At 37.6% G+C, this 13,678-nt stretch overlaps 1 protein-coding gene across 3 annotated transcripts; it reads right to left on the minus strand.

The window, feature by feature from the left end:
* Window positions 1-7,370: 7,370 nt before the first annotated feature.
* On the minus strand, window positions 7,371-10,760 carry LOC129724372 (protein CREG1). Of its 3 annotated transcripts, none has more exons than XM_055679237.1 (4): window positions 10,603-10,759; window positions 9,910-10,206; window positions 8,627-8,986; window positions 7,371-8,571 (listed from the first exon to the last, which is right to left on the minus strand). In XM_055679237.1, coding segments are annotated over exons 1-4 (903 nt in total). In that variant the 5' UTR covers window positions 10,604-10,759; the 3' UTR covers window positions 7,371-8,326. The 3 variants fall into 3 exon arrangements, with proteins under 3 accessions (XP_055535212.1, XP_055535221.1, XP_055535230.1); XM_055679246.1 differs by having other exon boundaries at window positions 8,220-8,571; window positions 9,910-10,210; window positions 10,603-10,760; XM_055679255.1 differs by lacking the exon at window positions 10,603-10,759 and adding an exon at window positions 10,505-10,568 and having other exon boundaries at window positions 8,220-8,571; window positions 9,910-10,210.
* Between the last annotated feature and the right edge of the window lie 2,918 nt (window positions 10,761-13,678).

A 13,678-nucleotide genomic window follows, 5' to 3' on the forward strand; every position in this document is an offset into this window, starting at 1 on the left:
ACTTTTAGTGAACACTAAAATATTCCTGTTCTGGTGCACCCGTTGGAACAACAGTAACAGCAAGCTGAGGGAAATTAAAAACACCCTTCATGAATGGAGCTCCTCACAGGCGAACGATAGACACATCAAAGGAGTGATAACAAGGTTGCGGATCGGACACACCAGACTAACCCATGGACACTTCGCGAAAAAAGAAACCCCCGCGATTTGCACAACATGTGGCGTGCAGGTGACGGTCAAACACATTTTTATTGATTGCCGGAAATACGACACAGAGAGGCGAAACAACCAACTGGACTCAACTCTCCAGAAAATTCTTGGAGACGACGGAGACAACCTGAAGCGAACAGTGAAATTCCTTAAAGAAACTAAATTGCACGAGTTAATTTAAATATATTTATTTGTCATTTAATTTTGTAACACACCTTACAAAAACATCGACCCGAATGACCAAATTGGTGAAAAGGTCGTAAAAATAAACATACAAACAAACAAACCCCCTTTAAATGTGTTTTTGCGTGATAACGCTCTTATCTTAATTTTGCTATTGTTCAAGTGCTCTACAAACTGCAAACTAAGATTAATTGTCACATTTTTTTAGAAGAAAGTATATCGTTATCTCTCAATTAGGAGGAGTTATGTCTGCTTTTGCACTTTTATGTTACAATTTTTGAGACAACATATCTTGTGGAAAGGCAGATGTTGGCAGCTGCTTTCAGTTTTATTTTATTTGGATACTTATTCCCTCCAATTGTGTATATATATCGTACTGGAATCGAAGGGGATTGATAGTAATTTTTCGGAAATTGGGTTGCAACTTTTTTTGATTTTGATTATTTTTTAGTCAACTTTTTTTTTAAATCGGACAACCAGTGCCCGTAAATGAGTAAGCCATGGACGTTTGGTGATTTAACAGGTGCTCGGAAATTTTAGCGAAGTGTTGAAATGTGTAACTTAAAAAAAAAAACACAACGCCGTAAAACACAATTTTTTTAGGTGTTTTTTCAATTTTCCGTTGTATAAAAGTTTTTTCGGAATTTTGAGTTTATACCTATATATTTGCGCACGCAAATTTTCTAAAAATGTGTGCGAGACCATAATCTGTGAGTAGGGATACCATCTGATCAGAGGTAAAAATCAGGACATCTATTTTTTCGGCACAAATTTGATCCAAATTATTTTTATTCTGGTTCAAACTGGTGGTATGTGATTTGCACTTCAAAATGCTATTCGGTTGTTAATTTATTCAACATGTATCTCGAACGATCCAATTTTATCAAGCAACTTTGAAGTTCTAGGAATTTGTATGTCCCCAAAGAATTCAGCACACGCAAACTGTTTAAAATTAAATATAAAAATTGTCAAATGTTAAACACTATTCACTTTACTCAGGCTTAACCAAAGAAATAATTTACGCAGTGAGCGTTGTGTGGTCAGGTATCGAGATTTATCAGAATTATTCACATTATTGAACATGTATCAAAATAGACAGGTTTGATATCAGATCTTCCAGATATTTCAATTCTGCATTATAGATTTTTCCAGATTTTGGGACCGATTACAAGAAACGAGGCGAGCAATTTGCCTCGCATAGAGTCACTGACGAGCAAAATGTTGTATTAGGAAACGCGACTGTAACTTGGCTGGTGACAGCTTAGTGGAGCAGTTTCGCAGACGAGCTACTCGTCCGAGATCCAGCCGACTCACCATCTGTTATATCTAAATTGGCCAGGCGAGTAACTCGCTGCTCACCTCGTTGACTGTAATAGGCCCCTTATTTATTTAGCCCGCAAAACGGTCATCACTTCAAATTCTACAATTTCACCTCATAAAATGTTACTTTAAGAATTTTATCGGAGAAAAATGTCCTTTTGTTTTTATTTTTATCAGCGACGAATTCGAACTGGCAACCAGAAAAGAAAAAAAAAATATTGGGCAATCTCCAACAATTTATAATGTCAGGCAACATTCACGTTTCTGTTAAAAACTCACCGACTTGTGCCTTGAAATATGAGCTTGGTGATTGAAGATAATTGCATGTCCTATGAAAATCAGGACAAATGCTAGAATATGAAAAATAAATCAGGACGCCCAAATATGATCTCAAAATCAGGCCATGTCCTGCTAAATCAGGACGGATGGTATCCCTATCTGTGAGGCAGATTTTTCGGGGTTTCGTTCAGTTGCAACAATTTTACAATCCTGCATCTCACTATTTTGTGTAACGGGGATCAAGATTCGACCGTGATGAAGTGGTCGGTGTTAAGTCAGACCGGACCAAGTCGCAAAATTGGAAAAAACGAGTTAACGATAGTATTGGATAAAGATTTTCTTAAGCTACATCACACAACAATCAAAATTTATTTATCTCTAAAACAGCAGAAATAACAACATGATTTTTGTCTGCATGACCAATGAAAAGCGATTACAGTGTTCAGTCAGAATGGACCAAGTGTTTATTTTCAAGGAGACTGCCTTCGGTCAGCTATTGATAAAAGCGAACTAACGGAAGAATTTTCAAGCGTTTTTCCGGATTTCTTTGTATCAGAGAACTCTTTCACTCACCCCCCATCGGAATCTGTAAAGTTTCACGCACTACCGTGGTTTTGAATGTGTGTTTGGACCGTTTATTACTGTCACTAACATGACCTGATATCATGCCTTATAGTGTGCAGAGAAAGTGAACCATGTGTTAAGTTGAAAAAAGTTAAAATTATCGGAATTTACAGCATCGGTTTGAAGTCAACATGAATGAATTACTACAATATTAGGCAACTTATTGGAATGCTTCTTTGCCCGTTAATCAAAAAAGTATACTTTACCAGTAAATGAGGAAAATGTACATGGTCCACTTTGATTGAACACGTAAATGAGAAACGTTAGTCATTTGTGTATGTGACACAACATTCCACAATTTCAGGAAGAAGTGCAAGTTACAGTAGTAGTACTGACTTGAAACCTGATGATTTTACCAATGAATTATATCCTCAGGGGGTTGAAATAAGTGGTAAGTGTATGTTTGTTACTGTTTTATGTAAGCTAATTAGATTTATGCCTGTAATGAAATTACGGAGCTAAAGGCAACACAATCGATTGTTCGGAGAAGACCTTTCATATTAATACAAGAAGAAGCTGACTCGATTGGCATTTAAGTGTGTAAAGCATGTTGTCAATATCTATTCAATATTATTTTCTAATCAATAATGGAGAACCTGTGCCAACTTTTCATGAAGCTGTCCTTAAAGCACTAAATCCAAACGTGACAGAAATTCCAGAACCAAAACACGAGGAAACCATCCAGTCCATTATCAATTCTACGGCAATTTTGGCCAAAGTTGCAGAGAAAGTGGATGATTACGAATATCTTAATTGAGTGAATTAACCATATTTTTGTTCCATTAAAACATTTCGTTCCTACCATTGATTTGCTGAAACAAACACAGTTTAAAGTTTATTCAAACTATTTTCAATAATTGTTGATGTCGCAGAAGCTAACCATGTAGATTAAAAACTTATTGACTGTTCGACGATCGATGGATTAATTGTTCAATTGTTCAGTCATAATGGACCAAGTCATTAATGATTCTTCTTTGATTCAATCAGAGTGGACCAAGTGCATTTAATCATTTACAAACCCGTCCTTCTTGAGCTCACGGCACTTCTTTTTTTCAATTGTCACATTGCATGATACAGTTAGAAAGTTACTCCAACTTATAACATCAAAACTGCGCAAAAATATTGAAAAGTTTCTAAATTCCCAGAGCAACAAACTTCAAACTCGTTTTTCTCGAAATGATCAAAATGTCACTTGGTCCGGTCTGACTTAACACCGACCAAGTGTGTTCGAAATTGTAACCAAAGCCTTAAATCCAGAAAAGTGCAAGTTTAATAATCGAAGTACGCTAACATGATCATTGCTAAAAGCTTATGAAATTTATTATTTTACGTGAAAATAAACCAAAATATTTTGTAGAACGACAACAAATACAAAAACCGTTTGCGATGAATATTGTTTACCTCTCAGTTATAACAATACTCATAACAAAAATAAAATGCTTTTTTCCCTTGGTTCAAATTGACAGTCAATGACAGCCAGTGCTGATAAAAGTCATTTTCACCAGCAAAATTCTTGGAAAATTACAGCCAATCATTTTCAATTTTCACTTCCAATGATCGCAGCACTCTTTCAGATACACTAGATTTTCGTCCTAGTAACATGCTGTTATACTCAGATGAAACAGATCGCGCACATCGTTCACGGTTACGGAGTAAAATTTGACGACAAATCCAACCAAATGATCTTCACTTCAAAGCGAAAAAGAAAAACAAACAGTCCACTCAACCAAAATAAACCTCACCGAAACACTTTTTCACTGACACTGACCGATGCCTTGACAATCTTCGTTAACTGATAAACTGATTTTGTTGTCTTGCCTTCATCGCATGAAATATAATGAGGTGTTAAGACAGTTCACTTCCATGCAAAAAGCGGGAAAGGAGAACTCTGAAAGGATTGTAAAAAAATAATGTTTATGGATGCTTTTTTTCACTTTCACTCAAAAGTGTCAGCAAATATCAACCCTGGACAGCTCATTCTGGTTCATTTTGACACTCAGACAGTTTCGTATCCGTTTCTCCCTCCCAGGTCTTTCCTGTCTTGTGTTTAACGTCGCACTGGAGGGCGTTATGAGACGGGCTGGGTATAACATGCGGGGCACGATTTTCAATAGATCAGGTCAATTAATCTGCTTTGTGGATGACGTGTATATTGTCGGTAGGAAACTTGAGACGGTGGCAGACCAGTATACCCGACTGAAACGTGAATCAGATAGGATCGGATTGAAGAATAATATGCCTAAAACAAAGTATATGCTTGAAGCCGGGTACGAGCACGACAGGACACGACTAGGCAATACGGTAACAATCGACAGGGATGAGGAGACTTATTATCGGAGGAAGTCGTGCCTACTATGGGCTCCATAAAAAAACTTCGATCGTAAAACCTGAGTCTCCACACCAAGTGTATTCTGTACATATCGCCAATAAAGCTGGTCGTTCTCTACGGGCATGCGACGTGGACAATGCTGGACAATGAGTTTTTGAACGTTGGATGCTAAGAACCATCTTTAGCGGTGTGCAGGAGAACAGAGTTTGGTGGCGTAGGATGAACCTCGAGCTTGCGTGCCTCTACGGCAAACCCTGTGTTAAAAAAGTGGCTAAAGCTGGAAGGATACATTGGGCAGAGCATGTAGCTAGAATGCCGGATAGCTACCCTGCCAAATTGGTGTTCGCTTCAAATCCGGTAGGAACAAAAACACGAGAGGCACAAAGAGCGAGATGGGTGAGAAAGATGGAGCAAGATCTGTAGAGCACCGGGTGCCACGGAATTAGAGGCAGGCTACCATGGATCAAGTAAATTGGCGGAACTACGTTATGCAGGACAGCCCTTAACCCTCTAGTACCCAATGCCGCCATTTGGCGGGCTCAAGTCAACCCTCTAAAAAGCTTCAATAAATACTTAAAAAGTGTTTATAATCATCCATGGTGATTTTACCGAAGCCCGTCTAGAAATTAACTTGGGCGCTAGAAGGTCAAGTAGAATATAAATCTTTTAGGCTCTGTAAGGCATTTTCTATATTCAACACAGAGCCATATTAGAGATATGTTTCACGGCTTAACGGTTACTTGGAAGCACCGTTGCCATCTTAAAGGTAATACCACATCTGTTCAACTAAAGAACCAAAAACGGGACAAAATCTCTTTATTTTAAGTACCGACATCTAGCGGTAGAGAGAACGCAAATGTCGCAAGCAGTGCTGTGTATAGCGCGTCTTATACTATGTTGCTATGTTAGGTCTAATAAACGGTACGAGAAAGAAATTATTGCCGTTAGTCAAGGAATTCGGATTCCAACTCCAACGAAAATATTTAAGTAATTCAACTGGTTAAAATGGTATTAACAGTTGCAAGGTGTCGATTTTTAGTTTATTCATTTCTATTCATGTTGATTGTGAATGGTTACTAAATTTCCGCTCAAAAAATCTCTTGAATGCGGTCCTGTTTAACATGCTTTTGATAAGTTTAGGATCACCCTTTTGTCTGGTCATTGAAGCAAATAAAAAATAGATGTTCGTTGCATGTTCAAACTATTGGAGCTAACTGTTTCAACGATGCACTGTAAAATCAATATAGGATGGAATAGCGTAAAACGAATGCAAAAGGATAGGATTTGCAGCAGAGTTTTGTTCAAAGTTGCATATCTGTTCTGTGGTAATACTTGTACTTGTGGTAATTGTTTTACCATTGCACAGTGGTTCGCCCATAGGCCAAACATTAAAAAAAAGTTTTTTGGTTTTCTGTTTATAATCGATTTAATGGATCGGTTATGAACCTGAGAATGCAGAAAAGCTGTTTTTGTTGGCTTATTTTATGAACAGTTCACTTTTGAGCGCGAGATAAGTGAAGGTGTTTGACACTTGCAAAATCAGCTTCAGCAGTACGTGTTTTTTACATTGTGTATATATCCGCTTTGGAACAAATTCAATTGCTTCATCTGCTTATTTTCATCATGAACCTTTAGAAAATAGGTATGTTTTTGCTATTGCGGTGTTGTTTGAATAGGTATGTGCTAAACTGTAATCAAAATTAGTCGTAAGAGAGAACGTAGTAATAAAGTCAAAAAGCACCATTCATACTGGAATTCATGTAAACTTTTAAATGTGTTCCGCGCGAGATTCTATCATCAAATTATTACCAAACGAAAGACTCAGGACTCAGGAAAGATTTCTCGAAGGTTCCATCTGCATATATTTGCATCCAAGTCGATGACAAGCGGCTCAAGATGGTTACTTTTTCGTTAGAATTTTATGTTTTCGGCATAGTTTCTTAGAAGGGTTGTGGTACATTCAGCTCAATTTTACAAATTTGTTCTCAAACATTTGTCTATATCCGAATTTTGATATTTGGTGTTGGAATACGGGGGGTTTCTGAGACAATATCAAATTTGTTTGAAGTTTTTCCAATGGTAGAAATATCAAACTTTGATCGCTTTGAGGGTTCACTTAACAAAATCCGATTGAGCTGAAATTTTGCATAGGAACTAGTTTTGAGAAGGCAAAGCTTTTGAAAGCTGTCGCATTTTGAAATTCAATGGTAAAACTTGTCCCTATATTCTATTGGCTCCCTATTATGTATGCATGATAATGGAAATACCAGAAAATTGAAACAAGTTGGATAATGGCAGTTCCAAAAAAGTTTGTTTTAGTCAAAAAACACCTAATTCTGTCGATTTCAAAAGTTTCCAAGAACAATACTGTACAAAAATGATTTATGACCGCCCTCGCCATACAACTCGAACCATTGTGCATTGCTAGACTGACGAATATAAATATATTATGTAACTAGTTCACTTAATCATGTCTCAGAAAAAAATATGATAAAAAGAAGTTTTGTTTCTGTTCACCCCGCTGTTAGTCGCTCCGTTTCATGAAACCAAAAACATAAACTTGCTATAACTTTGAATAAAGCAAATATCGACCAGTAGACCAACTAAAAGAATTGAGTAGCATTACTTCTTTTCTTATTCCAGTCATTGGATTACTAAGTCAATTGGCAGATATCTCCAGAGTATTAGACAGATCGCATATTGCGAAAGTGAGTTTGGTAGAATCAATGCAGTCGTCTCGTTTATCGCATTTATCAAGATAACTTTCTGCCATGATATGTTTCTTTCTTTTCCACTATCGCGTGGACTCGACATTGTAAACTGCGTACCTACTAAGCAATGAAGTGCTGCACAAAATGCAGTTATATGCAACTAAAATGAAAAAAAAAAAATAAAAAAAAAATAAATCCACTTTGGAAAATTGGAAAATTAAATTCAATTTCGAACGAAACTCTCGAACGCCGGATTGCTGCTGCTGACATCCTGGCTTGCACGGAGACACAACCCGGGCAAGACGGCAATCGTATCCCAACCTAATGCAATCATCTAGTGCCATTGCACTGGTTTAGCGCTACAACGATGATGGCGCGTACGAACAGTTTCTCGATTGCCCTGCCGCCAACAGCGATTATTGTTATTCGCTATTTTTTCCTTCGAACTGCTCTATCCATCGAGCAGCGTGGGTGATTTCCAATCAATTCTATGCTTCCACAGACAGTTGTTGCACACCCGAAGGTAAATGTTACCATGGTAAAAGCTTCTGTACGCACTGTAATTAGGTTATTCAAACCAGTCAACTTTTATTGTCTGCTATCCCTAATCAGTTCGTCAGCATTAAGCATATTTTTTGGCACAAACGAGTGTATTGTTCTACATTGAGTTTTATACCTCCAGATTGATGTGTCTAACCGGAGAGTTTTTGTTAATTTTAACCGTGATGGTTCGCTCATCGTCCGAATGCTTCCGAACCTCCGGCGCAAAAGGATCTTCACGCGGGCTTAACGTGAGCGAGGTGGAATCGGGATCAGCCTTCATATATTCCTCAACCGTTACGTAGTGCGGTCCACCATAGTAATCAAGTACAGCTATTTGAATAATGTCCAGTTTACATAGGAAAAAGTTATGGGCTGCAAGAGAAAAAAAAAGTTAATTCAGCTCTAAACTTCATCGTAGAACACTCACTATCCAGCCAATGTTTCGCGGCCGGATGTCGGCTGAACATGGCGTTGGTTCCAAACTGGTACTCATCGCTGCCCTCCACGACCTTGACAGCCCGGCCGGAAATCATAATTCGAGCACAGGTAGGCTCCATCGGGTCAATGCCTTGCTTGCTGCATTCGAGATCCTGATCCATTGACAGCAAAATCGTCAGTCGGTTGTCCTTGCTCAGATCCTGGGCGGTGTAGTCCAGCATCGTGAGATAGAAGTATAGCGTTCCGCTGGATTTCTCGCCCCGTGCGCTGTCAGCTGCAGCGATGATGTTCACCATCGGGTAGCCTTTGATGGCATCGACCGTGGAAAGGGATCCCATGGATACCCACTCTGCGTGGCAGGAAACGATAGGAGTTGAATTGAATGCGGAAAGTCAGCGGTTAAACTGCGATTAACTTCAGCAAAGGGTGATAGAAACTTGTTTGATCTTATGGAGCTTGTAGATGATATACACACTAGAATATGAGCAATGTGATTTTATTTTTTTTAATGTTTTGTTTCATGTTAGATGACAAAAAATGTTGAAAAATACAAAAAAAAAACTGTTCAGATCTTTGAACGAAATACATCAGATTTCAAGCAGAAGTAATTGATGAATCACATAATTGAATTCAATCACCGGCATTTCGTAGGATAGAAATAATGTCGAACAGTTATCGTTATCACTTCACTGTTTAGAAATGAAAAAAGCAGTGCAATTGCATAAAAGCCGGGCAACCATGCCAATTATAACTCAGTATTGTGGTTCAAAAGATTGCAATCATACGATATAAGGAAATTCAATGTTACATCTCAAGTAATTTCAGTTTGAAACGCACATTTGACCGACTTAGAATTACCATCCTTATACGATTTCTGGTTTGGTTGAAGCCAACGAAAGTCTGCTATCGTAAGACTAAAAATATCAGTCTACAGATAATAAGCGAAAGACTTTTCTGCACGTACGATTCGATTGTCTTATCTGATTCGTGTTCTGATTAACGTTTTCGTGATAGAGTATAATAAATATATGGCAAACCTAGAATAAATGTACGGGTTTTGAAAATTAAAAAAAATTAATGGACTGATTTTTGAAAATTTCAAGCCTATTGTTTTTTCATAACCGCATTACAAAAAAAAAAACCAGTACAACAACCAAAATAGCCAAATGGTTACGAAGTTTAGTATAGCCGACAAAACAAAACCATTCAAATGATAACATTAAAAAAAGATGATACCAAATTCAAAATATATAACATTCAAACGAAACTTACCGGCTTTGTGTACCAGATAACGCGCCATCTTGGCGTGTTCGGTATGCGGTGGAGGTCCACCCCTCTCTTCAATGTCATTGCTGTCCAGCTGGTTTCCGTCTCGAGCTGGCAGGAACACCATGGACGAGTCTGGAGGGCTTCGCGACTCTATTGCGCCAAATACTGTCAGTATTAGCAGACAAGCGAGCAGAATACCGCAAACGCGCAACATTTTAGCTAAATGAATGACCGCGGCTTGTTCCGGGGGCTGATCTAATCGATGGTAGACAATCTTCTCCACGGGTATTGAAGTGCTCACTAGCTGAAATAGATTAGTGGAGTTAGCAACGACTCGCCACCGCTATCACATCGGAGGGGATTAGTTTCGAGTGGCTATCGATGTAAGCCCTCGCAATATCTGACACTTTAAAAGTGATTAAAACCGAAACATAAACTATTGTGGTGTGATTCACTCCCATCGCAGCTTCGTATTTCGCTTTTTTGTTGCAAAGGCCACACTTTCCGCACTCAAAATGGTTGAATGACCGTTTTTGCATGGCTAAACTATGCATCAGAGGTCACAGAAATGATACTTCGCATTAAAACGCTTCCAAACCCTGTTATCTATCTGGTTTAACCCGACGCATAAAAAACAACGCAACTGGTGTTTATTTCACTACTGCACTGTGCGCTTTGTTTCTGCGCAAGACTTACTTGTAAAACACCCTGTTTTTTCCTTGTGCGCCAAGTGAATCTGGTTGGAATGAGATCGTCACACAGCCAATACACGTTCTAATAGGATAGAAGCTGCGAGTAAACTACGAACGAAACGAGCAAAGCCAGCTGTTTTTTACTTGCTGAAACGATCAAAATGCAGCAGCGATAATAAAGGGAGAGAACGAATTATTAAACCGCGAGAGTATGAGAGCGAACTGACTTATCACAACACTGTTGGTTGTTTTGGTTGAGTCGCGCAAGCTTGGGTGGTTAAGTGACATGATAGTGACCTTTTAGAATCGTTGGATGTTGCCAAACTTCTAGATTTACCACTTTTTTAAGTTTTGACCATTTCCACAAAAAAAAGGCAACCAATTTGAAGGACCATTTTTGATTTAGCTGAAACTTTACATAGACGTTTCTATAGGCAAAAGATGCCATTTGTGCTATTGGTTTAATTTTTTGGAACAAGACTCATTTTTAAGAAGCTATTGAAAATACTATTTTGGGAAGGTATTGATGATTACGAATATTTTTAGAGCCAAAACAGTTTGTTTGATTTGCATAGTGGCTTCGACAAACTTGTAGATAACAATTTTGTGAAAACAACATACACTCTGAAAAAAATGTTAATTTTTTGAAAAGAAAAATTGAAAATTGATTATCTAAAAAAGCTCATTTTTCAAAGATCTGATTTTTTTTCATGAAAGCTACAAAAGATTACCTTAACAATTAAATGAGAAATGGAGAAATCAGGAAAAAAGTTGTGGTATTTGAAAAAAAAATCAATTATTTTTTTCGAGGTCATATCTTTTTTAGAGAAACAAAATTATTATTTACAACATTGCCGAGGACACTATGCCAATCAAACAAACCATTTTGGCTGTAGAAATATTTTTAATTTCCAATAGAGCACTCTATGGGAAATTAAAATAATTAAAAATATTTAAAAAAAATTATAACTTTTTTTCTTGATTTCTCCATAATCGGACCGGTTTCATTGTTTAGGTAATCTTTTGTAGTTAAAAAAAAAGTAGATTTTAAGAAAATGAGTTTTAAATAATTAATTGTTAGTTTTTCTTTTAAATTTTTTTTTTCAAATATAAATAATTTTATTAGAGTATAAATTGTTTTAGGATAGATAAATTTATCATATATAACTTTGCCGAAGACGTCACACCGATCAAACAAACCGTTCTTGCGCTCAAAATATTTGTAATCATCAATACTTTTCCGAAATAACATTTTTCAATAGCTTCTCAAAAATGAGTCGTCTTCCAAAATATTAAACCAATAGCACAAAATGGCATTCTTGTCCTATAGAAATATCTATGCGAAGTTTCAGCCAAATAAAAAATGACAATTAAAAAAAAATAATAAAACTGGGACATTTTTTGTGGAACTGGATGGACTTCCTCACTGCGACCAGAATCGTAGAGCTATTGTGAGATATGTCCGGATATCTGCTGTAATCTCGCACTTCTATTATTAGCAATACCGCTATTGAGAAGTGGCATGCTTATTATTGTTGTTAATCAGTGCTTGTGTGTAATGTGATACGCTTTTACACGCTAACTGCTCTACTATACCGATGCTCGTTCCTCTTGCCAAATTTTATTGGCCAGTTTTATTTATAAAAGGGACTTGTTTTTGTTAAGAGGAAGTCACGCAATGGTGTTATAGATAGGGATACCATCTGGTCGAAGTTAGAAATCAGGACACCTTTTCTGGGCACAAATTTAACTAAGTCATTCTATTCTTCGAAGTATGAGCAAATATAACACTTAATATTTGATTTACTCAATTTTTCTACGCGGGGATACGTACCTTGTGGAAAAATGCGTTGATAAAGAAATCCGTGTATAAAAACGCGTAATTTGAAAATCCTTCAATTTAAACATCCGCGTGAAAAAACCGTTAATTCGAAAATCCGTGTAGAGAAATACCTAGTAAAAAATCTGAGTGTATCTCTGACGATCCACTTTCATCGAACCACTTTGAAATATTACGCATAAGCATCTCCCAGCTGGTCTCGAGGTACGATGCTGGCCTAACAAGCCAGTCGTCGTAGGTTCGAGTATCGGCTCGAGAGAGACTGTTAGTGTCAGTAGGATCGTAGTGCTAGCCCCGCAATTGTCCTGTACACTCAACAGTTGGCTGCGAAGTCTGTGTATAATAAACAGAAGGTCGAGTTCCGATACGGAATGTAGCACCAAGGCTTTGCTTTGTTTTTAGATACTTTAAAAATTCAACACACGTTAACTGTTTCAACTTAACTTAACAAATGCCAGATGCTTAATGGTAACGGTCAACGCGTTAAAGATTCTTTTTATTACTCTAGTGAGATTCAACCAATGAAAAATTTCGATCGCAGTGAGCGTTGCGACCTGAAATCGAAAACACTTATTGAGCAATTTTGAAAAATTCTGCTTATTGCCACACGCAAAAGTTCAAGCTTTAATCATCCAATGTGTCCTTTCAGTTCGCACAGAATTTGCTCTGACTTCGCACAACCAATGCGTGGTACGCATAACGCAAAAGTTGTATAAAGAATACATTGACAGAGTTCAAAATCAAAATATGTATCATATACACAAAAATCGTAATGTCTCGGTAAACTTCGGCTTCGGGCGAACGATCAGTTTCGACGCGCTCAAAAAACCGTTCTTTACTTTCGCGAGCCGGTGCGTATTAACGGCTCGTGCATCCCTAAAAATCGTCAGCAACCGAAACAGCCAATAAGCCTTGTTGCCGCGGAAGTTATTGACGCTAGTGCCAGTAACGCAGAACCGAATGCATGTGAATGAAACCAGAGTCATAATGAAATGCAAAATGTTTTGGACTAATCTCATGTTTTTGTTTATTGTTAATGATTGAATGATGTTTTCAAATGACCTGATTCATGAAAGTGAATCGATCAGACAATAATTTCTTCAATGGAGTCAGTTCCCAACTTATCAGTATTGATTGCTGGTTGCACTGTTTTAACGATGCCAACCTTCTGAACATCGGCTGATGCTTTATAAGTGTAGTGGTTTGGAGCTGCGCAATACATTCAAAATACGCTAGAGCA

The sequence above is a fragment of the Wyeomyia smithii genome, chromosome 1 (genome assembly GCF_029784165.1).
Source record: "Wyeomyia smithii strain HCP4-BCI-WySm-NY-G18 chromosome 1, ASM2978416v1, whole genome shotgun sequence".
NCBI classification, from domain to species: Eukaryota; Metazoa; Arthropoda; class Insecta; order Diptera; family Culicidae; genus Wyeomyia; species Wyeomyia smithii.